Genomic DNA, 26,559 nt, shown 5'->3' on the forward strand with positions numbered 1-26,559 from the left:
AGTATCAGTCAAGTTTGTGTAGCTCTCTTCTAATGTGGCCTTTTCTGCCACCCTCTCTGTTTGTCTCCTGGGGCTGCCACAAGTGACCACAAACTGAGGGCCTTAAAACAACAGAGATTAATTCTCTCCCAGTTCTGGAGGCTAGAAGTCCGAAATCAAGGCATTGGCAGGGTTGGTCCTTCTGGAAACTGAGGGAGAATCTCTTCCAGGCCTTTCTCCCAGCTTCGGGTGGTGGCCAGCAGTCTTTGGTGTTACTTAGCTTATAACAAGTCACTCTAATCTCTGCCTCCACATTCACATGAGCATCTTTTCTGTGTGTCTCTATCCCAATTTCCCTTTTAAAGGGATGCCAGCCACTGGATTTAGAGTCCATCCTACCCCAATATGTCCTCATCTTAACTTGATTACACCTTCAGAGACTCTAATTCCAAATAAGGTCACATCCAAAAGTTCCAGGGAGACATGAATTTGGGGAGGACAGTGTTCAACCTAGTACACTGTCAGGTAGCCTGGGAAAATATTTGTGTCCCTGTTGGGAAATTGAGGAAATAGGCTCAAGGGGGAAAAGAGTGGCACAAGGTCAAGGGCCAGGCCTTCAGCTCTCCTTGCATCTAGGAAGGCAGGTAGAGGTGTTCGCATTCCTCATCAAGGAAAGTGCAGGTGGTAAGACCCTTGCAGGTGGTGACAGAGTGTGGCTGTTTCCCCAGTACACCTGGCTTCCTTCCTTTCTTTTTCTTTCTTTCCTCCTCTTATTCCTGTGTCCTGGCACCTTGCTTCTCTGCCTCTTGCTTTGCTTCCTTGCTGCCCTGTCTTCTTGCTTTGAGGGATTAGAAAGAGATGGTAGAAAAGTGTGAGGCCAAAGTAAGCCATTAGCCCAGAGTGTCCCAGGGGGAGTTGAAGACCCTCTACCCAAATAGAAGCCCAGAGCAGATAATACCGGGGTTGGCCTTGCCAGGATAGGGCAGGCTGGGCACTGGGCTCTCAGACTCATTGCTTGGCCCTTACATATCCCACCTCTGAGGGCCCCAGAAACGTTGGCCCCTGCACATCTCTAACTGTGGAACCATTCCCGGCACGCCCACAGAAATGGGGAGAACCTGGTGGACTTCACCTTCGTGGAGAATGTGGTGCATGGACACATCCTGGCTGCAGAGCACCTCTCCCAAGATGTGGCCATCAGTGGGAAGGTAAGGCTCCTGCTCCTCCTGCCCCGTGTGTGTTTGCCCGTCTTCGGATTGTGTCTCCCCATGATTGGATTTGTTGGCAAATTGCCTTCATGTTCCCGTGTCCTGGCCGATCTGGTCCGAGGTTGATCCCCTATGGTAGGTGGTGGGGTGACATTGCAGTGCCACACAGCTCCAAACAGCCCAAATCCAGGGCCAATGAGCTGGGATTGAATAAACATTCAGGACCTGGTTCTCCATGTTATGTGACCTGGATACACACAGTGGACTTGACTGCTCCCAGCAGGGTCCCACATACATTTGATGGGGTGCTTCCTGTTCATCTTTTCTCCTGCTTATTCTGGAAATTTCTCCATTTCTCCCCCATTGCCCACCCATGCTCATGCCTCTCACCACTCCAGAGGGGTGGATATACCTAAATGTCCTGGCATTTGGCACCTGGTGGGCAGGATGGACATGTCAGGGGAGGTGAGCCCTCACGCAGAGAGGGGAGAGCACATTAGGGCCTCCTCAGCCTCTCCTCCCACCCATAGGGCCTCCATTTTCCTGTTTCTCACCACTACCTTTGGAAGTCCCTCTTTGGGCCTCATTTTTCTCCTGGACCTCTGCTGTTTTCCCACTGCTGTAACACTTAGGGTGGCAGGACTAGGGTAAGTGTGTGGCTTTTGGTTTAGACGAAACACATCACATTTGAGAAATGTAATATAACCTGTTTGTTGCATCTGAAGATAACGAGTTTTACCATGAAGAACATTATTATTAAATTAAGTGCAATTAACAAACATACTTTCCTGAATTCAGTCTAAGCTTCACTTAAAAATCCTGGCCCATAGGTAAAACTCCTCACCTTCCCTCTCGACTTTAAGGCTACCTGCCCATAGCTGCAAACCAAAAAAGCCCCTCTGCCGCAGTCTGACATTGGTAGATTGGAGACACTAGGTGGGCAGGCAGGGAGAGCCACTAGCTTCCTAAAATACTGGTCCCAGGCTGAGCCAGCAGCGTGTGGCTGAGCTCCCAAGTTCCAAGTGTGGTCTTCTCACCTCTGCAGCTGGGGAGCATTTTCTAACTTCTTGTTCTCTCTCCAGGCATTTCACATCACCAATGACGAGCCCATCCCTTTCTGGACATTCCTGTCTCGTATCCTGACAGGCCTCAACTATGAGGCCCCCAAGTACCACATCCCGTACTGGGTGGCCTACTACCTGGCTCTTCTGCTGTCCCTCCTGGTGATGGTGATCAGTCCTATCATCTGTGTCCAGCCCACTTTCACACCAATGCGGGTCGCACTGGCCGGCACATTCCACTATTACAGCTGTGAGAGAGCCAAACAGGTCATGGGCTACCGGCCCCTGGTCACCATGGATGACGCCATAGAAAGGACTATACAGGGCTTTCACCACCTGCGGAAGGTCAAGTGAGGCACCCCGGATACTGGGCCCTCTCAGTGCATTCCCCAGCCACTAACTGTCCCCTGTGGATCAATAAACTAACCTCCTTCAAGTGAGTTTCCTCTGAGTTTAGGTCTCCTCCTGCCAGTTAGATGAGACCACACCCAGCTCTTCTGCGACCACAAGGGTGGAGAAAGCAGCAGACATTTCTCCCTTTGTAGGATTGGATTTGAATTTCTTAAAGCAGGCAGCTTCATATTCTGCTGTTTGGTGTTCTCGTTCTTTCCCTCTTCCTCTCTGCCACCCCTCCTGAGTCCTGGGTTACTTATCATTCCAGTGTGCTTGTGCATAATCAAGGAAGCTATAGGGGAAAAACAACCCATTTGCTAATTGATGATGAGAAAGTACATTTTCTTCCATGTGAACTGATACTAGAGGAGAAGCCACAAACTGTTCGAGGAGCCACATAATACAGATATACTAGAAGAAGAGCAGAAGTTATAAACACATGGTGAAACTTCAAATGTACATTTCAAATACACACAGAAGTTAGAGCAAAAACTTAAAAATTTTAAGTAATTGTCATCCCACCACCAGCAATCTCCAGAGGGAAGAGACCGCTTGTTGGTCACCTCCATATATGCGTCCAGGTTCTCTCTCAGGTGTAGCTGGTGTGCCTGCCTGCATTGTTTTTTCATAAAATGTTCTTTCATGGACAAATGTCTCTTTAGCAGCAGAGCCCCATTGTCCATTTTAGTTGCAAGGTGGTAGTGTGCCCCAGCAGCCTGCCATTTCAGCTGTGTAGTTCCTGTTCTAACATGGGACGTGGGGCCACTTGACAGTCTGCCACTGAAGAGGTCAGAGAGAAGTACCTCCTGGATCTGCTTGGAGTTTGGGCAGAAACTCCACGAGATGATGCAGAAAGGGCTGTTTCTCTGCAGCTCACGTTCATAGAACCCTTCGGCCAGTTTCCAAAAGGCAAAGCACATATGTTTCAGTGCTCTCTATTTTCTGGTGATATTCTGCTTACAGAACCTGCTTTCTTCCCAGACTCATTGAAATGTAATGTTAAAGATTTCTGCTTTCTTCTCTGCCTTTGTCCAGGGGTGGAGAGGCAGCAGGAGAGACTGGAGTAAAGTGAAGGTCTTGTACATGCCATGAGGTATGTGTGATAGGAACGTCACCCCCGCCTGGGGGTAGACTGTACGAAGCTGATGGGGCAGGGGAGCACAAGCAGAAATAAGACAAGGTCTTTGCCCCGGAGGCACTTAGAATAGAGGAGCTTGATATATGTTCACAAGCCGGGGTGCCTGGGAGACAAGGTGGTGTAATTTCAGGGGAAGGAGACATGGATTCCAGGCAAGACCATCAAAAAGGCTTCCAACGAGGAGGCGACAGCATTGAGTTGGACCTTGAAGGATGGATAAAGGGTCCATAGGTGTAGACCCCTAGGTGGCGTTTCAGGCTGAAAGGCCAGGTTCATAAGCAATGACTTGTCATAAGTTCATCAGCAGTGTGTTGTCTTTCTCAGATTCAGTGAAGTACAGAAGTGACCGGCCTGGCTTGGGGGGGGGGGTGCGGCGTGGAGCAGTGGGAGGTTGGTTTGGTTGAAGAGCTAAGTAGGGCTGAGGATACCAAGCCAAGGGGCCTTAAACTTTGTCCCGTATGCATGGGAAACTGTTCAGGGTTTACACAGTGGAGGGCAAAAATCAAGAAGCTTATATCACCACCCTGTGTGGGGCCTGGGAGATAAATAGGAAGTAACAAAAGGCTGAGCAATGCTGTAGCCATGGAAATAGAAATGAAGCCTTAGTGGGAGCACCTGGAAAGGACTCAGCTTGCTGCCTGATTTCTTAGGCGGAGTGGGAGGGAGGAGGAGGCCACGGCATAGAACTGATGGACTCTGCTTTCAGAGCTGTGAGGAGGAGACTCAGGCCTAGAAGAGGGAGACTGGCAGACCAAAGTGCCCACAGCTTTGTCCTCCCAGCTTTCTTGGGAAAATGCTACCAGCTGCCCCTACAAAAGGTGTCCCTCACCGAACTGTCCAGAGTTCGTACGTCCTGTCCATCCGTATCTACTGCCTCAGGGAACCTCTGGTCTGCTCACTTGTTTTATTCACCCATTCATTGTACACGTTTTTTGGGCACTGCCTGGGCTTCAGTGGTGAATGAAACAGGTACAACCTGGAGCTGACATTGCAGTGGAGCTACCCTCCCTGCCGCAGAGGGCTTTTATGACTCCTTGCTCTGCCCTGTATTCCTGACTCAGACCTACATCACTCCCCACCCCCACCCCCATCCGTTTGGAGAAAATCCAACTGCCCGGGAAGGCTAGCCTTGGCGTCCCTATGGGGATTGTTAGAAATGATGGGGCCCCACCTCAGACCTACTGAGCAGAGACTCCGTGAGCCTGCCACTCTGCTTACGGGCTCCACGCATGGTTCCTCACCACTGAAGGAGACTCCCACCAGGTCACCAAGTCCAGCTAGAACCTTGCTTCAGTTATTGCAAGACTGAACTTGTCTTGCTAACCAGCCCGAGTCCCTGGGCCACCCCAATCTGTCCCTTTCCTGATGGCTGATAGCCTTGTAGTACACCTCCCTAAAATAACATCCTAGAGAACCAAGCTAGGCCTGCGCCTCTCCCCCATGGCATATCCATCTGTAAGATCAGGCTGGAGGGAAGGCAGTTCTCTCCCAGCTTGAGGACAGCTGAAAGTCCATGTCCAGTTCTGCATGTTCATTGGGAAGGTCTCTCATTTCAGTCCCTCCTCCCTCCCCGTTGATACTGACCTAGTTCAGCACCTGGCCCTCTCTGTACCTGGATCGGGTGTACTGGGACAGCCAAGATGATCTGTCTGCCTCCCCTGATCCAGACTTTATGTATCTCCAGGTCATCCTTCCTAAAAGAGACCTAGATCTGTCCCTCCTCTGTCAAAAACACTTCAGTGGGTCCCAACTTTCTCTGGAACACATTCTGCAGCCAGTTTTTCACAACCTGTGCTCAGCCTGCCTTTCCAGCCTTTTCCACTGGGCTTCACACCTACTGCACTCCAGCCAAACTGCTCATGCCTTGTCAGACGTCCCCTTGCTCACATTGCCCTGGCTGCCTGTCCTGTCCTCTCCCTGTTATGTCCCCAAATCCAAAATAGCCAGATCCCTTCCCTGCAAAAAGCCTACCCTCTTTCTCCCAATTGGAAATCATCCACTTGCTCGGGACTCCCAGCCTGTAGCTCTCAATCTTTGCTTTATTTAATGTATTCCCTCGGTGTACTTCCTCCCACCCCTACCACGCTAGGAGCTCCTTGAGGGCAGAGCCAACCAACATCCCCACAGCACCAAGTGGGTGCTCAAGAAATGGGGGTAATTACCTGCCTGGCTTGAAATCCTAGAGTAACTGTAGCAATAGAAGGAAACAGCCAGTGGGACTGGTTGGAGTAGGGGTTCCAGGCCTGGCATTCATGCGTGGAATTGGGAGGTCTGTGAATTCTATGAATTGGCCACAACCTTTGGGACATCCGTGAGTATGTGTCTTTTGTCAGCAGAGGGCACAGAGCTGTCAGCTTTTCAAAGATGACTATGGCCCAATACAAAATCCAAGCTGGGGGGATGGGTGCCAGCAGCTGTAGGGAAGCCTGCTTTTGAGGAAGGGTCCAAGAGAGACAAGTTGACAGGGAAGAGGCCAGAGTGGAGCTCCCAGGCCTCATTAGCATCTCCATCTGCGAGTGTTCGTGGACCAAGAGGTGGCTGTGGCCAGCTGCTCTGCCTGTAGGTCCATGACTTCAAGATAGAGAAGGACTGGAAGCAAGGTAGAAGTGGACTTGTCAGATGGGACAGAAATGCGTTAGGCCTCTGGCCACAGCCCTTCAAGTGCTGGTGTGCATTTCTATCCACTGACTAGGATATCCTTGCCTTGCTGTGTGATAATAGCCCTTGCTGGTAGAAAGTTCTCCCTTCTGCTGAACTGAAATACCTCTCTGCAACTCCCCTTGCCTTCCCTCTCTCCACCCAGCACCAGCAAGCTAGCCTATAAGCTCCTCATGGCTCCTCAGCTGCATTCTGCTCTGCATCGCTCACCTCAGGGTATCTGGTCCTGCTGGGCAAGCAGCCTGTTCTTTCAAACTTTCTTTCCAACATCATTCACTCCTCACAGCTTTTGCCCTACAGTCTCTCTCTCCTGGCTTCCTACAAAGCCCAGCCTGCACTGCCATCAGTCATTGGCTCAGCTGCCCGGGTCTCCTACAAGCCGCTACACTCCTCAAGGTCCAGGGACTTTGGATTTGTTTCTCTGCCTCTGAAGTCCTGTGCAGTGGCTGCTCCTGGGACCAGACTGAAAGGGTATTTAGAGGACAAAGCTACTAACACCCACTTTGACCAGCTGGGGGAGCCCCAGAGAGAAGAAGCCATGGCATAGGGCACTCAGGCAATTAGCGGAGCCAGGACTAAACCACAAGCTCGGAATCCCCTAGGTTAGTGCACCCCACATTATCCACCAAGATTCAGGCAGTTTACACAGCAAAGGTGCCCATCTGGGGAGGAAGGGACACAGGCTCTAATCTGAGGCTTTGCAACATGAAGGGCTCAAAAGGCACAAATAAGAGGAATGGAGACCAAAAAGAGGTATGTGGAGAAACACTAGAACCTTCCATCAGCAGCATGCACCTCTTTACCCCAGCACTGCCTAGTTGTCAATTGTGGAAGACTTCAAATGATAATGGACCCAAATTAGAGCCTACGCTTTGCCAGCTCTTTCACCCACTCAGCCCCAGAAGGTTTGTTCACATTAGATCCTTCAGCCCAGAAAACTTTCTAGCATGAACTGGGTAGGGGAGAAAAAGAGGGAAGAGAGTGAAAGCCTCTCAGCCCTTGCCCTGTACTGCAACTCTTGGGAGACACCTTCTCTAGTAGGTACTGGTAGACATACACACCACTGGCTTTGTTCTCTGTGGGGAGGGGTGGGGACCATCAATTCAGAAAATATTAACTGAGCACCTGCTAAGTCCAAAGGGATGCAGAAGTGACCAAGATAGAGCACTTACCCTCAGAGAGTCCCACAGAGAAAGTAATATCCCAAGTGCTCTTTCCCTTAAGAGCAAAGGTCCACAAACTGAACTTGGGGTTGAATCCTGTTTGTCTGTGTTTAGTCAGTAAAATTTTATTGGCATACAGCCACATCCATTTGTTGACATGTCTGTGGGTGCATCCATGCTACAACGGCAGAGTTGACCAGTTATGACAGATCTGTAACTCACAAAGCCTAAAATATTTCCTGTCTTCCCCCTTACAGAAAGTTTGCCAACCTCTGCTTAAGAGTGACTAATAGGCCAACAGGTACTTGAAAAGATGCTCTCAACATCTCTAATGGTTAGAGAAATGCACATATCAAAACCATAATGAGATACCACCTCACACCCATTAGAATGGCTACTTTTAAGCCAGGCAGAGAAAGACATACCATATGTTTTCACTCATATGTGGATCTTGAGGAACTTAACAGAAGACCATGGGGGAGGGGAAGGGGGGAAAAAGTTACAGAGAGAGAGGGAGGCAAATCATAAGAGACTCTTAAGGATTGAGAACAAACTAAGGGTAGATGAGGGGTGGGGAAGAGGGGAAAGTGGGTGATGGGCGGGGAGAAGGGCACTTGGGATGAACACTGGGGGTTGTGTGGAAACCAATTTGACAATAAATTATATTTAAATAAAATACATAAATTAAAAAAATACAAAGCACTGTAAATCTGAAAGATATAGAATATATTTTAACCTGTTTTATAAACATACTCCATTTAGGAATATTAAAAATTATTGACCTCTTATTCATCAAATATTTTTACACTAAAAAAATAAATAAATACATACATACATATAGGGCAAGCCCACTTTGGCCAGCTGGAAAAGAGAAGGAATGGCCTTCTAGCTTCCAGGCCAAGGGAAGCACTGTGGTCTGTGCCTGGAAATGGTAGGACGTGAGGTTGCAAGGGTCAAGGAACTTGGACTTGATTGCCCACTGAAGAGTGACATGGTGGCCTTTGTGTTTATATGATGAAAAGAGTGCAAGGGGGACCAGAGGCAGACACCACTGTAAGCGGTGGCTTGTGGCCCCTTCGTCCATCATCAGAGTGCATTGCTCCCATCTCCACTTCCATCAATACATCTCAAGGGGTGGACATTTTGGGGGGGCAACTACTCAATCTACCACAGTGGCCAGTAAGGTACAGCCTCCAGCTGGAAGGGAGCCAAAGGACAGACAAGTCCCAACAGGCTCAGCAGCCATGAATCTAGGGAAAGTCATCCCCTCACCAAGGTGACAGAGGTAGGTCCCTGGGTAAAGGGCCGATGCTCCAACCTCCTGACAGGCCACGGGCTTCAAACAAACTGCTGGATCCCTGCAGCCCTGTCTGCCAAATACTATTCAAATAACTCACTGGGCTAGTTTGGCACTGAGTGATGATTGCAAATCCTGTACAGAGGTCACTAATATGATGGTGCAGGTTTAGAAGGTGCTGAGAAATGTGGGTGGATCTGCAGGGCGGGTTTGGAAAGGCCTAAGAATCCAGTGGCCCAGGTGAGCAAGTGTTAGGTCTCAGCACTGCCTCAAGGCCTGGGACTGGTTCTCATGTCCCGGCAGGAGAGGAACTAGGATTTGGACATGCCTCTTTGTGCTATATTTGGGGCTGGGATTAGTGTTTGGGGAAGTGAAGCACAGGCTAAGCTAAGGCCACCTGAAGACCATCTAGCCATAGCCAACCAAAAGGGCTTTAATACGGGCCCAGGTGGTGCTGAGAGCAAGCCTGCAGAGGCTGGGCCTAGATGCAAAGCCCCAAGGCACTGTAGGCTGTACAGGACAGGCTGCATTGAGGTACCGCAGAACCAAGGGTCCCGACGTCCTTGTCCTATTCACAGTCAATTGTCTGATTGCTTCCTTCATCAAAGTCAGTTCTGGCCAGGCCACTGAATGCTAAAAAGCTGCCTTCAGTGTTGAGCCCAAGATAACCTTTGACATCTATGGCCCCTCTAAACCAGGGACCCTGCAGGCAGTCTGATCTGGAGCTTTAAAGGGACTCCCACTGGACTAGGAAGCCCATTGCTCATGGCAGCACATGGGGGCCTCTCCCCAGAATGCCTTCTGCTGTCCTTGCCTGGCTGACTCCTACAAGTCTTTACTGGGCTGGCAGCCAGGCCAGGTGAAGCTCCTGCTGTACTCTCTCCCAGGCTCCCACTGTGCCTGCCTGGGGCTTCTTCCACCCATGACTCTAGCCCAAGACTCCTGGCTTGTGTACCTGCCTCCCTCCGCACTAAGAAGTACTTCAAGGCAGGGCCTGCCTGTGATCCCTGCAAGGCCAGCACAGGCATTGGCACTCTGGGGCCTACCTCTCTCCACCCCAGCAGGAGTGCTCCACAGAGCCAGAGAGAACCCTGCAACAATGAGAAAACAGTAATGACCCATTTTCAAATCCAGTCACATTTACAGGCACTGGGAATTAGGACATCAACATATCTTTTGGGGGGACATAATGCAACCCATAACAGGACCCATCATCTGATCTCCAGTGCCCAATGAGTGCTTCATTCCTAAGAGTTTCCCTCCCTCACTCTTTCTTCAGCACTGGAACGTGGGGGTGACTGAGAGAGCCAAAGGCTTCTAGAAGTGGGACTGAAGACTCTAGGTGTGCCACTGTTCTCAAAATGAATTTTATCATTTACATTAATATGGGGTCATTCAGGTGGGCCCTAATGCAATATGATGGCCTTTATGAGAAGAGGAAATAGAGATACGGACACAGGGAAGACAGCTATGTGGAGGACAGAGGCAGAGATTGGAGTGATGTGGCCCTGAGCCAAGGAATGAATGCCTGGGGTAATGCCAGAAGCTGGAGGCTGGAGGAGGTAGGAAGGATCTTCCCCCCCGGAGGGAGCATGGCCCTGCCCACAGCTTGATTTCAAACTTCTGGCCTCCAGAACTGTGAAAGGATAAATGCCTGTTGTCTTAGTTTCCCCCACCCCCACCCCCCACCACCACCGATGTGTGGCACTTGATTGCAGCAGCCCCAGGACACTCCTACAGACACGTGAACAAATGTCCCCTAGCTCCTCACAGCAAGACAGAAGCAGAATCCTTGCCCATCTTCCCATTCTAATGCCAGCACCCCCTTGTGCAGCCTCTCTGAGCTTACCACTTCCACCTTAATTGTGAATAAACAGTGCTCCTCAGCTTCAAAGCACTTTGGACATACTAATTAACTCTCAGTTAATTGGATGAAATAACGTGAAGCTCTAGTGACATCATTTCCATTCCGTGCCCAGATCTAGCCACAGGCAGTCTGGTGACTGCTGGGCTGTGAGCCCGTCTTGTGGTAACATGTTGTGCCTTTTGCAACCGTCCCACAGAACACTGATCTGGGAGGGCCCTCTACCCTCCTCCACTCCACAGGCTTTAGAAAATGACCAGCTATGGGCACTCTTGGCCAATAAAGTACACATGACACAAATGGTTCTGTGACTGTGTGTGTCTGTGTCTGATCTACACACCCCTGCCCTGTTCCACATCACTGAGATGCTCTTACTGGAATTTTTAAACAAAAGACTACAAAAACTCAGATGTATCTTCAGATATCCCAGAAATAACCCTGTGGGGCTCTTTCTTTCACCCTCAGAGCCTGTGTATCCCCCTTGTGGAACAAAGGAGAAGAATCCCCTTACTCTTTCTATTCAGGACCCCAACAGATGAACAGTACTTGAGCTGGGCAAATAGCTGTTTGCAATGCCTGGAGGCAGGAGCCTATTCCAAGTTAGGGTGGGGAGACATTTAGACCACAAGGATCATGAGGCATGGCGGGGAGGGGCAGGGCTGCAGCTGTCCTTACCACACCAGGGTCCCCCATGGGTAGATAGTAGATGTGCTATGGTGCACAGAGTCAGGGGACTGGTTTGATGTCCTGTCTTCAACTATGCCACTGATAACATGGATGATGTCAACAGCCTCGTCCCAGGTCTCCCTGACTCTATTTGGGCCTGCCTTTGTCTTCCCCCCAGCAGCCAGGGTCTCCATGAGCCAGGCAATCTGCTCTTGCCAGTCCCCCCTAAATGCCAGGCAAAAGCTGCTCATTTCCCTCACCCCGTGTGTCCCAGCACATAGGCTGGAACATTGTCAATGGTACTTGTAACAAATAAAGAAAGGCCATTCCTATTCAATTCTCTTCCAATCCTGCAGACTACTGGGGGCAGGGGGAACCCTTCAAATTTGGTGCTCTTGTGTTTTTAAACTGTATTGAAACAAAAGACACAAAAGAATATGCATATTATGCATATCATATATAAGTGTACAGCTTGAAGACAGCTCACAAAGACAGCATGTCTGTATAAAAGCACTCAGATCAAGAAACATAATATGACCAGCACACCACAAGCCCCTTCTCTTGGTCCCCCCCTACTCACTATGTGTCTGTGGCTAACCGGTATCCTAGACATCTAGCAGCAGAGATTAGGTTTGCCCATTTTTATATTTTACATAAATGGAACCACACTGTATGTGCTCTTACACATCTGGCTTCTGCCCCTCCACGTTATGTATGAGAGCCTCATCCATATGTTTGCAGTTGGAGTTCATGCTCCACTGTTGTGGACATGCCATGACTGACTTGTTCTTTCTACTTTGATGGGCATTGGGGTTGCTCTTGGTTATTATAAATAATGCTGCTATGGATATTCCTTTTGTATGCCTTTTGTCGAACATGTATATGCAATTGTGTTGACTATATACCTGTTTTAGTTTGCTCAGACTACCATGAAAAAGTACCACAGATGGGGTGGCTTAAACAACCGAAATTTAGTTTCTTACAGTTCTGGAGACTAGAAGTCCAAGATCAAGATGTCAGCAGCTTCACTTTCTTCTGCAGCCTCTGTCCTTGGCTTGCAGACTTCTCTTCTCCCTGTGTCTTCACATGCTCCCTCCGTGCATGTCTGTGTTCTAATCTCCTCTCATTATAAGAAGTCATATTGGCCTAAGGCCCACTCTGTTCCAAGTGGGACTCTAATGACTTCATTTTTACTGAATAACTCCTGAAATACCCTAGTTCTAAACACAGTTACATTCTGAGGTACAGGGCAGGGTAGAATTCAATATATGAATTTTGGAAGGACACAATTCAACTTATAACAATAATGGGGTTGTTGGGTCAGAGAACTCATATATTTAGCTTTAATAGATAAAGACAAAGAATTTTCCAAAGTGGTTGTACCAAATTATCCTCCCATCTGCAATCTGCGAGTGTTCTAGTTGCCCCCATATCCTTGCCAACATTTGGTGTTCTTTCTTTTAAATGTGACATCTTATGGCCTTAATGTGCATTTTCCTGAGAACTACTGAGACGGAGTACCTGTTCTGATCTTTACCTGCTTTCCTATTAGCTCACCTACCCTTAGTGTTGATTTATAGTTGTTTATTTGTTTGTTTCTTTGATATATTGTGGATGAGTATTCTGTTAGATTTCTGTATTGTGAAGATCTCCTCTCATGTTTGGGGTGGATTTTCATTTCAACAGTATGTTTTCATGAACAGAGGTTCTTCGTTTTCATTTATTCCACTTATCAAATGTTTATTTGATATTTAGTACTTTTTGTGTCATGGTTGAGAAATTTTTCACCACTCAAAGTTCACGAAGATATTCTCTTGTTTTTCTTTTAGAAGCTTTGTTGTTTTACCTTTCATATTTAGACCTGCAGTCTGTCTGAAACTAATTTTTTGTATCATATGCAGTAGGATCCAAGGACATTTTTTTCCCACATGAGTACCCAATTAAATGATGTTGTGTCCTTGTAAGGGTATCATCTAGATGATATTAATTTTTTTTAATTTTTTTTAATTTACATCCAAGTTAGTTAGCATATAGTGCAACAATGATTTCAGGGGTAGATTCCTTAATGCCCCTTACCCATTTAGCCCATCCCCCCTACCACAACCTTTCCAGCAACTCTATGTTCTCCATATTTAAGAGTCTCTTATGTTTTGTCCCCCTCCCTGTTTTTATATTATTTTTGTTTCCCTTCCCTTGTGTTCATCTGTTCTGTGTCTTAAAGTCTTCATATGAGTGAAGTCATATGATATTTGTCTTTCACTGACTGACTAATTTCGCTTAGGGCATAATACCCTCCAGTTCCATCCACGTAGCTGCAAATGGCAAGATTTCATTCTTCTTGATTGCCGAGTAATACTCCATTGTATATATATACCACACTTTCTTTATCCATTCATCCATCGATGGACATTTGGGCTCTTCCCATACTTTGGCTATTGTTGATAGTGCTGCTATAAACATTGGGGTGCATGTGCCCCTTTGAAACAGCATACCTGTATCCTTTGGGTAAATACCTAGCAGTGTAATTGCTGGGTTGTAGGGTAGTTCTGTTTTTTCAATTTTTTCAGGAACCTCCATACTGTTTTCCAGAGTGGCTGCACCAGCTTGCTTTCCCACCAGCAGTGCAAAAGAGATCCTCTTTCTCCACATCCTCACCAACATCTGTTGTTGCCCAAGTTGTTAATGTTAACCATTCTGACAGGTGTCAGGTGGTATCTCATTGTGGTTTTGGTTTGTATTTTCCTCATGATGAATGATGTGGAGCATTTTTTCATGTGTTGGTTGGCCATCTGGATGTCTTCTTTGGAGAAGTGTCTATTCATGTCCTTGTCCATTTCTTCACTGGATTATTTGTTTTTTGGGTGTTGAGTTTGATAAGTTCTTTATAGATTTTGGATACTAACCCTTTATCTGATATGTCGTTAGCAAATATCTTCTCCCATTCTGTTGGTTGACTTTTAGTTTTGCTGATTGTTTCCTTCACTGTGCAGAAGCTTTGTATTTTGATGAGGTCCCAATAGTTCATTTTTGCTTTTGTTTCCCTTGCCCCCAGAGACGTGTTGAGTAACAAGTTGCTGCGGCCAAGATCAAAGAGGTTTTTGCCTGCTTTCTCCTTGAGGATTTTGATGGCTTCCTGTCTTACATTTAGGTCTTTCATCCATTTTGAATTTATTTTTGTATATGGTGTAAGAATGTGGTCCAGGTTCATTTTTCTCCATGTCACTGTCCAGTTTTCCCAGCAATACTTGCTGAAGAGACTGTCTTTATTCCACTAGATATTCTTTCCTGCTTTGTCAAAGATTAGTTGGCCATATGTTTGTCGGTCCATTTCTGGGTTCTGTATTCTGTTCCATTGATCTGAGTGTCTGTTTTTGTGGCAGTACCATACTGTCTTGATGATTATACCTTTGTAATACAGCTTGAAGTCCATAGATGATGTTAATTATTTATTTATTTTTATTTTTTTAAATATGAAATTTATTGTCAAATTGGTTTCCATACAACACCCAGTGCTCATCCCAAAAAGTGCCCTTCTCAATACCCATCACCCACCCTCCCCTCCCTCCCACGCCCCCCCCCCCCATCAACCCTCAGTTTGTTCTCAGTTTTTAAGAGTCTCTTATGCTTCGGCTCTCTCCCTGTCTAACCTCTTTTTTTCTTCTTCTTCCCCTCCCCCATGGACTTCTGTTAAGTTTCTCAGTGGATGATGTTAATTTTGATTACCCAAAGTGATAGCCAAGTTCTCCCCTGTATAGTTGCATTCCCCCCATGCAAATAATTTTCATGTAACTTGCCCCCTCCCATAGACTTAGCATCCATTGATGATTTTTTTGCAATGATGATTGCAAAATGTTGAGAAAAGTGTTTTTTAATGTTATGTTACAGATAATGTGTATTGGAAAGTCCATCCTTTGCCTACTGCCTTGCGCTATACTGCTACCATTTCATTAGATTCTCAAACACTTGGTAAATTTTCTACTTTAACAATAAGAGAACAGGCCTCAGTCTTAAACCATTCATAAAACCACAATATTTTCATTAATATGTCATATTATTCCCTTTTTATTGTAATGTTTCTTTTTATGGCTCCCCTCTATGGCAAATGACTAGTTTTCCATTTGGAATAGTAATATAAAATTACCTTTTATGTAAATATGTATGACTTTGGAAGAATGAGTCAATTTAAAGAACACATTTTAAGTAAATAATTGTATATGTAGTACTTAGATATGGCAAAAATTGGTGAAGATAGCATGCAAGTAACTAAAGTGTGGACAATACTGACTCCCAGTAACATGTCCTAGATCCACAGGGAGACACTAGCTCCATAGTTCAACTCTCAGTCACTTTCCTGAGCTCACCTGTGGCAACCGTCCTTATCAGACACATACTATAAATGAACTACGTTTACTATGTTTAAGGAAATGAATTAAAAACTCAAAAGATATCTACAGGGAACAGGATTGAAATCATATAGAGTGTACTCTCTGATAATAATGCAATTAAGCTACAAATTGATAATAAAAGCAGCTGGAAATTTTAGCATGTTTGGAAATTAGGCAACATACTTCTAAATAACTATAGGTCAAAAAATCATACTGGAAAGTTGAAAATATTTTCAATATTAAAAAAAATTAATGTTTATTTTTGAGACAGAGAGAGACAGAGCACGAGCAAAAGAGGGGCAGTGAGAGAGGGAGACACAGAATCCGAAACAGGCTCCAGGCTCTGAGCTGTCAGTACAGAAACTGATGCGGGGCTTGAACCCACAAATCACGAGATCATGACCTGAGCTGAAGTCGAACGCTTAACTGACTGAGGTACCCAGGTGCCCCTATTTTCAATATTTTAATAAGGAAAATAATACACATAAAAATTTTGTTTGAGGGGAGGTGTATCAATCAGGGTCAACCAAAGAAATCAATAATAGTTATATAAACAAGTTTATTACCAGGAAGTGGCTTACATTATGCTGGGGGCTGACCAGGAAGCCATAGGACAGACTAGGAAGAAGGGCAGGCCTCCTGGGAATGGCAACTTTAGCTCCTGTGAGAGAGTTCCAGCTCTGTTCTTAAGGCCTTTCAATGGATTGAATCACACCCACCCAGATTATCCAAGGTAATTTCCCTTAAAGTCAATTGATCACAAGGGCACCTGGGTGGCTTAGTTGGTTAAGCATCCAACTCTTCATTTTGGTTCAGGTCATGATCTCATGGTTTGTGAGATGGAACCCCATGTTGCAAGCCCTGTGCTTTCTTGGGATTCTCTCTCTTCTCTCTCTCTGCCTCTCCCCTGCTCGTGTGCTCACTCTCTCTCTCAAAATAAATAGTTGGTTTCTAAATGGAAAAAAAAAGATAAGCAGCAATGAATAATAAATGGAAATTTGATGGAGGCTTTCAAAATGCCTCATATTTGATATCTGTAATCTATTATTTTAAAATGTATCTTCAAAAAAAATAAATGTTAAGTCCCTTACCAAAAAAAAAAGAAAAAAGAAAAAAAGAAAGCCAATTGATTATAAGGCTTTAATCACATCAATGAAATGCCTTCACAGCAACACCTAGAAGAGTGTCTGATTGAGTAAATGGGGAGGGTAGCTTAGTCAAGTTGACATGTAAAATCGACTATTATGGGGCAGGGGACTTTTAACTGCTGATTCAATTTTTAAAGGGTTATAAGACTATTTGGACTTCTCTAAGTTGCATTTTTTTCTATGAATTTGTATTTTATTTCAAACTTCTAGATTATCCTTCAATTGCAAACCAAGTCTTGCAGCATCAATTCATATTAATGTAAGTGATAAAATTCAATTTGAGAACAATAACACACCAATAGTCAAACTTTCTAATGAAATGCATTTTTTTAAGGAGGCTTCATGCCCAGCGTGGAGCCCAACATGAGGCTTGAACTCATGACCCTGAGATCAAGACCTGAGCTGACATCAAAAGTCTGCCACTTAACCGACTGAGCCACCCAGGTGCCCCAAAATGTATTTTAATTTTTTTTTAGTTTTTTAAATGTTTTATTTATTCTTGAGAGAGAGAGAGAGACAGAGTGCAAGCTGAGGAGGGGCAGAGAGAGAGGGAGACACAGAATCTGAAGCAGGCTTGAGGCTCTGAGCTGTCAGCACAGAGTCCAATGTGGGACTCTAAATCACTAACTGTGAGATCATCACCTGAGCCGAAGCCAGAAGCTTAACCAACTGAGCCACCCAGGCACCCCCCAAAATGCATTTTAAATAAATGTGAACATCCTTCAGTTACCTTCATATCTTTGGTATCCTTAATACCTTCATGCCCTAGGACCCAAAGCTGACAAACCAGGTTGAGGAAGTTTCCTTGGCCACACAATTTTTCCAGCTCCACCCCTGCTTTACTCTCCTGAAACTCCCCACCCCGCCCTGCATGCCTTACTCAGGAGCCACAGTTCTTAATCTTTGGAGTACATCTGAATCTCCAGGGACATTTGTTAAAAATGAGAATTGTCAGACCTTATCTCAAAGAATTAGGAGCTCTAGGGGTAAAGCCTGGACATGTGTATGTTTCAAAGGTTGTCTCTTCCCCTCCTGACCTGCACCTTCAGGAAGGTTCCTCTCAAGGTGAGCTTTGACCTCCAGCCTGGCAGAGGAAGTAGAATCTGTCAAATATAAAGTCCCTCAGCACCCCATCCACACTGGAGGTATGCATCCACATGTGTGTACTATCCCTTCTAGGGCTTTCAGAACCAGCAAACTGAGTCTCCTGGGGGAATTTAGTGGTACCCAGCAGAGAGATTTTTCTGAAGGTCTCTGGCTGCCTCAGATTGCTCTCCAGACTCAGCCACTCCTGAGTGGAGTGGCCTTGGGCAAATGACCTCATTGCTCTGAGTTTCAGTGTCCTAATCTGGACCATGTGTAATTCTCTCTCTCTCCTTTCAAGCAGTCAGATAGTCAAGGTTAGGCTGCCCAAATACAAGTCATTCTCTGATCTTTCTAGAAATATCTTGCTAAAAGCCAATTACATGCTTTCTTTCAAATGTGACATTCTGTACAGGTGTTTAAACTCTGGCATAAGCAGCAAGTTGTATCAGCCTCTCTTCCATTTAAGGCCTGCACAATTCTAGTAATTTAATTTTGACCAAAAAAAGAAAGTCTCCTTAGGAAGTGTTAGAAAAAAGGGAAGACAAGTCCCTCAAGAGAATTTTCCCAAGACATCTACTAACAGAGGCTGTTAGCAATATGTCTGGCATATAGTAACCTTTTAATAAGTATTAGCTTTGCCATTGGTGAGACTAGTGTAGCTCCCACAAATGCCCCCAACCCAGTTCCACATGTACTGAATAATTGAGCTAATAACAGTGGAGGTTAGGAGTCCAGCTCCACTTGTTAGCTGTGTGACCTTGGGCCTTTGCCTCCTCATATGTAAAATGGGGATAGTCCTAGTGTTTCCCTCAGAAGGCTGCTGTAGGGGTAGACTGAGATGATTTCTATAAAGCTCTGGGCACAGGGTCCAACATAGAAGGCATTAAAACCCGTCAGCTATTTAGGTATCTCTAATCACTCTCTTCAGTTGAGCCATGTCAAGCAAGGCATGCCCATTCATTAATAGCATCTTGGGCAGGTTTTAGAAGCTTGGTTATTGAAATAGAGAGCAGATTAAAATGTCAATCTCAGACTTGATTTAACTCTCCCTTCCCCTAGTGCAGCCTCCTTGAGGCCCTCACACCACCACACCCTCTTCAAGAAAATTAACGGACACTAACTCATGGGAGAGTTTTGAATTCTTGAGGGTTTTTTGGGAATCTCCACTGTCAATCCCCTGCCATGCACAAACCAGCTCCTACTCTCCTTCCTTCCCTGGTAGGGGGAGGTGTGGGAGTGGCAAGGGGTGGCAACAGTGGCTAGTGACAATGGTAAGGTCTCTGTTGCCATCTTTTGTACATCCTGGGCATTTTTAGCTGGTGGCTATAGTAGTCCTTGGCTCTTAGAGTGAACAAATCATTTGGGAGCAAGCAGTTCAAACCTAGTGGGCATCCTGTTCCCTCTATGCCATGCTCACTTCCTCTGCTCCTTGCAACAGGATGAGTCTTGGAAAATGTGACTCCTGATGCCTGATCTCTGACCTTTTCTTCTCAGGCTCCTTCCGCATTGGGGATTCTTTTTGGTGGAGCTGGGCAGGGCTCCTCCCTGACTTTCCTTAACATTCTACATGCACTCAACTCTTACCATACTGCTTAGGTGATGCCATGTCCTCTGTGGCTTCCAGGGGTCACTGAAAATTGCCTTTACCCCAACACACTTGGTCTCCATTCTGGAAAGTCCTTCTGAGGCCCAGCCCTATAATATCCTGCTGTCGGCTCATCTTCTCCACTTGGATGTCTCATGAGCTCTTCAGTCTCATTCTCTCCCAAACCAGTTTCATTACCTGCCCCTCAGAATGGCAGTCCTGAAGACTAAATTCCTACTCAATCCCCTTCCTCAATTATTTCACATGAATAAATCTAATTCCTGAGTAAAAGATTTGTCCAAGTAACTGAAGCAAGTAGGCACCCTCTTTCTTTCTCATTCCTAGCCCAAACTCCCTCCAGGTTAAGCTCATTCCTTGTTCTAATGAACACCAAACCCCTGTCCTATTTGTGCACGGGCCAGTTTAACCCCTCCAGACCAAGGGACATGAGGTCTAGTGGGGTACTGCCTGTGGAACCTGGGAATGGTGGCCAGGGAAAGGGGAGATGAAAGTATATCCCCGCCATATAGGAATGTTTCTGCTGGTGCAAGAAACTTGCATCAAAGTGGCCACAAATGAGCTAATAGAAGACAGACAAATGTGAATCCACATTTACTTAGCTTTATGTGGAGTCCTGACTTCATAGGGTGGGGCCCTGCCTGTGCCAGTTTCCTGATCCCTTCCTCTTCTTCCCAAGCTCATGGAGCAGGAAGCCCACTCCTTCCCCCACCCCCATTTAGGGTTGGCATTTTATATTCTTATCTTTTCCATTATTTTTTTCTTCCTTCTATTATCTTGAAGCACATGCTGACCTTCTCTCTCTACCCTGCTTTTTTCCCTGGAGAAATATAATAAATGAATAAAGATTTATTCATCTCGAAAAAACTTCTGTGAATCGAGCTTTTATGCATATGGAATGAGCTGTAAAGAAACTTGATTGATGGTGGCATTTCACTCACAGGACATTCTCTCCTTCCTTCCCACTCTCCCTCCATCCTTCTCCTTTTTTGCAAGCATTGACAGAGCAGCCCGTATCCCCTGTGGGCATAGCCAGGGGCTGAGACCTGTGACCTGAAAGAGCTCTCAGCTACCCCAAGAAGACATGACTTCCACTTTCCACCTCTGCCTCCTCCTTCCTTGAGGCCTGAAGCTCTAAATGGGTATGGTCTCTGCCATATTCAGGCTCCCCTCCAGGCTATTCTTTCTACCACCAACTCTTTCCATTTTTCCCCCAATATCATTCTATCTCTACCCACTGACTCCCACCACATTCCAGTGGCTGGTCTTGCCTCAGAACTCAGTGACTTTTTAAGCCTCTTAGGCACTTTTGTATCCCCTACCAGACAGAGCTACCTGGGACCAAGGCCTGGCTCAAGGCAGACACTCAGAACATGTGTGACCACCTGAAGCCTGCCTCTGGATGTCATTTCCCTCTGTCTGTATCACAGGGAGAGAAGCAAGGAATGGAGCTCAGGGAGCACCTTCTGGAATGACTTCATACAATCCTATACAATTGTGATATTTTAGAGCAAATATACATGAATTTTTTTAAAAAAACCTTTAAAAAGCAGAATTTAACCTGTTTTAAAAACACACCGAGTATTTACTGGGCTCCTACTTGTGAACAAGATTGTGACCTGAGCCAAAGTCAGACACTTTACCAACTAAGCCACCCAAGCACCCCTTTTATGGCAGTTTTATTAAAGAGAAAGTATACATTCAAAAGACTGTCACCTCTTCCAAGCCAGTTCCTAGAGAGGGACCCACTTGTCCAAGGAGGCTGTCTTGGTTTAGAACTCAACAGTGTGAGCCAAGCTCTGTGTGTTACTGGCTTGATGGGCATACTGGGCCCTAGCAGATTGGGCAGTAATGCCAGGAGGTATCCAGCTATGACTGTCTACTTTCAGTTTTGAAACATGGGCATTTGCAAAATAGCATCTTTGTTTTCTTTCTATATTGAGATGATCCCATTCCATTGTCCCAACACTTGCTGAGTACTTAGTGTGTGCTAAGCCTCATGCCTGTTAGGAAGAGGCAGGAGAGGAATGAGGACCAGTTTCTGTCTTCTGGAGCTTGTGAGCTGTGGGGGAGACAAAGGAAAATGAATGATGACCACATGATACACTCCACGAAGAGACTGAGCTACATGTGTTGATGTGGTAGTCACTCAGAGCTCAGAGGGGCTGCTGTGAAGAGGAAGCATCTCTCCTTCTGGTGGCTTTCGAGAAACTACAACTGTACGCAGTCCCATTGTACATCCAGTTCATGCTGTGTGAAGTCTTTGTTTTAGATCAAATTAATTCTTTCTCAGTTGGGGGAGATTTCTGATTCTAGCATCCAAGTGTGTCATAGATGACTTCACATTCACCATCTCTACAAACTTCTGATTTTGTAGAATTTATTTCTTCCAACCTCTGATCTTTATAGACTTAAAAGTGCTTTGTTAGAGACACTGATTTTCATTATTGGAGCTTGCCCGCCTCTGACAGTCAGCTCCTTGGCTGTGTTAATGTTTCTCTCTGTGCCCTCTGGGGGGCTGGCCTCTCCTTCCACCACAGAGGGTGTGGGAGCCCACAGGCACAGGCTTTATGGGGGTGACACATTGCTTTTGGCTCAAGGCACCACCCAGAAGCAGGAGGAACTCTTTCTTGGGCAACCCAATGACTGGCCTTGGCTCCAAAGCTTGAAAGCTCCCTGGCCAGAGGAGGTCTGGCACAACTTAAGTGGGTTCCTTGTGAAGTCTCTGGAGCTTCAGCATAGCTAGGTGGGCCGGGCTGGCCTGGCAACAGCAGGGGCTGCCAGGGCTGGCTTGGGTGTTAAGAATAAACTCTCTTTTCTTTTTTGTTTTTATTAGTGTTTTTTTTTTTATTATGAAAGTAATACACTGTCATAAAAATCAAAGAGTACAGAATGGAATAAAGAGAAAACTCAAAGTACCTTCCCACTCAGCCCACACAAACCCATTGCCTAGAAGCAGCCATTCTGACCAGTTTCATGGGAAACCTTCCAGATACTTTCTATTATATACAAACATAAATATCAGAATGTATTTTTTTCAAAATCACTCTTTTAAAGAAAAAGGAGATATGCACACTTAAAAAGAATTGACATTACAGAAAATTTTAAAAAAGAAAGTAAAGTAACCCCGAATACATCTAAAGATAACAAGTATTAACATTATCCAAGGTGTTTCTCAATTCCTTTGAACAATTTTACAGAAATGAAATCACACTCTACATGCTGTCATGTATCTTAGGTAAACTTCTTTTCCCCTCTTGTTTAACAATATATTATAGGCATTTTCCATATCCATAACTAGAGACCTATAATCATCATCCTCATCACTCACATAGTATCCTGTGGTAAATTTTGAAAGTACCTATTGATGGAAACCTAGATTGTTACCAGTTTTTAAATGTCATAAACAATGTTACAATGAGTATACTTGTACTTATGTCCCCCACCCCATATCCCATGTATTTGCCACCTGAAGATAAATACAACTCAAAACCACAATGAGCTAACATTTTGTATGTACTATGTTGGTAATACAACAGGTCTGACAACATCAAGGGTTGGCAGGGATGTGGATCACTGGGAACTCTCAAGCAGTACTGAAAGGAATAGGAATCAGTGTTCTGTTGTCAGATAGAACACGCATGAATCCTATGACCCAGCATTTCCACTCCTGGGTATAATACACCCTAGAGCTATGGATCTCCGAGTGTAATTTCTGCACTAGTAACATCAGCATCACCTGGCATCTTCTTAGAAATTCGGATGGATTCCAAACCAAATCAAGAACTCTGGGGATGAGGTCCAGCACTCTGGGTTTTAACAAGCCCTCCAGAGGATTCTGATATTCACCAAAGTTTGAGAACTGCTCATCTGCGGAATCTCTTTCCTGTGTGATTAGATGTATAAGGGAATTTTCAGAGCCATGTTGTTCCTAACAACAAAACAACTATCAACTCACCAAATGGTAGAGATGGGGAGAAGTGGTCAGATTTCTGCATCTATTGGAAAGGTGGGGCTGAAGGATTTCCTAATGGATTAGATGTAAGGAGTGAGAGAAAGTGAAGAGTCAAAGATCACACCAAGGTTTTCAGCCCAAGCCACTGGAAGGATAGTGTGACCACCAACTTTGTAGGGACAGCTATGGGAAGAATGAGTCTGGAAGAAAAGGCTGATAAGGAGTTTGGTTTGGACACCAAATACAATGCCTAATAGATATACAAGTGGAGATATTGAATAGGTCTTGTGATACAGGAATCTGGAATTCAGGGGAAAGGCCTGAGTTGGAGATGAAAATATGGGATTCATCAGCCTTCATATGGTATTTAAAGACATGAGAGTTCTGGGTTATTCCAAAGTTAAGTTAGACAGGGTAGGAGTGAAGAGAAGAGGTCAAAGGAAACTTAAAAGGAGCTGATAAGGTCTAAGGGAAGCCAGGAGAGTAAGGTGTCCTGGAAGCCAGGAGAAAAGTGTTTCCAGAAGGAATGTTTCCTATGTCAAAAGCTGCTGACATATCTGGTAAAATGAGAACTAGAAACTGACCGTTTGATTTAGCAACATGGAAAGCAGTGGTAGCTTTGATAAGAGCCATCTCTGTGGAATGAGATAGAACAGAATCAGTCACAGGGAGTGTGGAGGGTTCTTTCCAGGATTGTTACTGAGAAGGGGAGAAGGGCAATAAATGGAGAACAGCTAAAGAGAAAGATGTGATCAAGAAAAAACTTTTTGGGGCGCTTGGGTGGCTCAGTTGCTTAAGCGTCCAACTTTGATTTAGGTCATGATTTTGTGGTTTCCAAGTTCAAGGCCCACATTGGGCTCTTTGCTGTCGGTGCCGAGGCCTGAGGCCCACTTTGGATCCTCTGTCTCCCTCTCTGTCTGCCCCTTCCCCGCTTGCACTCTCTGTCTCTCTCTCAAAAATAAACATTAAACAAAAGAAAAAACTTTTTTATGGTGGGAAAAATTATAACACATTTGCATGTTGATCAGAATGATCCAACCAAGAGGAAATAATTGATGACCCAAGAGAAAGGGCAAAATGTTAGTGGGATGTTCCTGAGTAAGTGGCAGGAGATGGGATCAAGAGCACAAGCAGAGACATTGGTCGTTCATCCCAAGCCAGGACAGGTCATCCTGAGTACCAGGACTCAGGACAAAAGGCTTAGACAATGATGCTGGCTAGTGGGTACATGTTTACCTGCATCACATTTTATATAATTTACATATATACCATTACGTGTGTGTGTGTGTGTGTGTGTGTGTGTGTGTGTGTATATATATATATATATATATATATATATATATATATATATAATAAAGGGAATTTTTAAATGTTGGTATTGCTGGGTCTAAGGGAGTCTTCCTCTTTCATTTTGTTATATATTTCTAGATGACCCTTCCAGAAATGTTACAACAATTAATACTCTCACCCCTAGGATACCCATTTTCACTTTTCCATATCTGAGAGAGGGATAGGAATTTCTGACTACATTTACATTTCCTTCATATGTTAATGAACTTCTTTTGTGAATTGTTTGTTCCCTTCTTTGCTGCCTATTTTCCTATTTGCTTGCTTTGAAAGGAGCCCTTTTTTATTTTAGGATGATTAAGACTTTCCCTGTCATATGTGGTACAAATAGCAAATAACTCTTCCTCGTTTGTCATTTGTCTAATGACAGTTACAGTGGGTTTTGCCATGCAGAAGTTTTCAATTTCTCTTTTATTTTATGATTTCTGGTTTTCATGACATACTTAGAAAGACCGTCCACACCCCAGGATTCCTTCTAGTACTTTTATGGTTTCAATTTTTTTACATTAAATTTCTGAGCCATCTGGAGTTTATTTCAGAGTGTGAGGTAGGAAATCCAGCTTGTTTTTCCAAATGGCCAGTTGTTCCAATATCATCTATTGAATGATACACCTTTAATCCGCTGATATGAAATGCCACCTTGATCATACACACTGCATTTGAAATGAACCTTTATCCTTTCCTTCATTTATTTGGCAAATATTTTTTGTGTACCCACTCAGGCACTGTACCAAGTGCTTGGGTGAGTGGGCAAGCATGAGATGTGTTTCTTACTGTATCCAGGCAGAAGGAAGGAGTGAGACAGGAGACAGTGACTTTGCAGAGTAGTGAGTGCTGGGGCAGAAGGGCAGCCCAGGAAGAGACACTTAACTGGGTCTTGGAGTGGGAGAGGGAAAGAGTAGTATCAAATGGCACCCCAGTTTCCAGTTTGGACACCTGGGTGAATGGAGTTACCTTATCACTCAGACCGAGAGCATAGAGGATCATGGCTCTGGCTGACTTGTGGTCAGTACATGCAGCAGGGCAAGACTGGAAGCTAGGAGACGTTGATGAGGTGAATGAAGACACTGGCTAGGACTAGCCTGGTCGTGGCAGTAGAAGTGGTTAGAAGTGCTCAGGATCTGGGTATATTTAGAAAGTAGAGCAGCAATCAGGACTTATTGATTGGTTAGATGTGGAGATGAGGGAAGAAAGAAAAATCAAGTTAGCCTTTGACTTGCACATCTGGGAGGTGCCACTGATGGAGATTAGGGAGACCTAGAGAAGAGAGATTTGGATGGGATGGAGTGATGGAGTTTTGTTTGGACATGTTTAGCTTGAGTGGACCTTTATACATTGAAAGGGAGGACAAAGATTTCCTGAATCCTCTTAGGGTCTTTGGTTGGCTCTTAAAACTAGACTGACAGAGACAGATTAACAAGAGAGAAGCATACACATTTATTTAATATAAGTTTTATGTGATATGGGAGCCCTCTAAGGAAATGAAGACCTGAAAAAATGGTTAAACCTGAGTGTTTTCATGCTAGGTTTGGTGAAGAGTGGAGAGTTGTGAAAAGATATGACAGGGTAAAGAGTTTGAGCTAAGTGTAATAAACTGGGGGGAACTTA

General features: G+C 45.1%; 2 protein-coding genes across 10 annotated transcripts in view; both read left to right on the forward strand.

Moving 5' to 3' along the window:
- NSDHL (NAD(P) dependent steroid dehydrogenase-like) overlaps positions 1–2,830 on the forward strand; it is a 29,469-nt gene extending 26,639 nt beyond the window's left edge. For all 9 annotated transcript variants that reach the window (XM_019438243.2, XM_019438239.2, XM_019438238.2 and 6 more), the window contains 2 exons: positions 1,085–1,187; positions 2,270–2,830. In XM_019438243.2, the coding sequence (XP_019293788.1) occupies positions 1,085–1,187; positions 2,270–2,602 (436 nt within the window). In that variant the 3' untranslated portion in view covers positions 2,603–2,830. The remainder of the gene's footprint in view (positions 1–1,084; positions 1,188–2,269) is intronic.
- A 112-nt stretch (positions 2,831–2,942) lies between these two features.
- Positions 2,943–26,559, forward strand: part of ZNF185 (zinc finger protein 185 with LIM domain) — a 101,207-nt gene continuing 77,590 nt past the window's right edge. Inside the window, exon 1 of the mRNA XM_019438215.2 lies at positions 2,943–3,734. The gene's annotated coding sequence lies outside the window, so the exon portion shown is untranslated. The remainder of the gene's footprint in view (positions 3,735–26,559) is intronic.

The sequence above is a fragment of the Panthera pardus genome, unplaced genomic scaffold (assembly GCF_024362965.1).
Source record: "Panthera pardus isolate Hobbes unplaced genomic scaffold, ASM2436296v1 HiC_scaffold_27, whole genome shotgun sequence".
Taxonomy (NCBI): domain Eukaryota; kingdom Metazoa; phylum Chordata; class Mammalia; order Carnivora; family Felidae; genus Panthera; species Panthera pardus.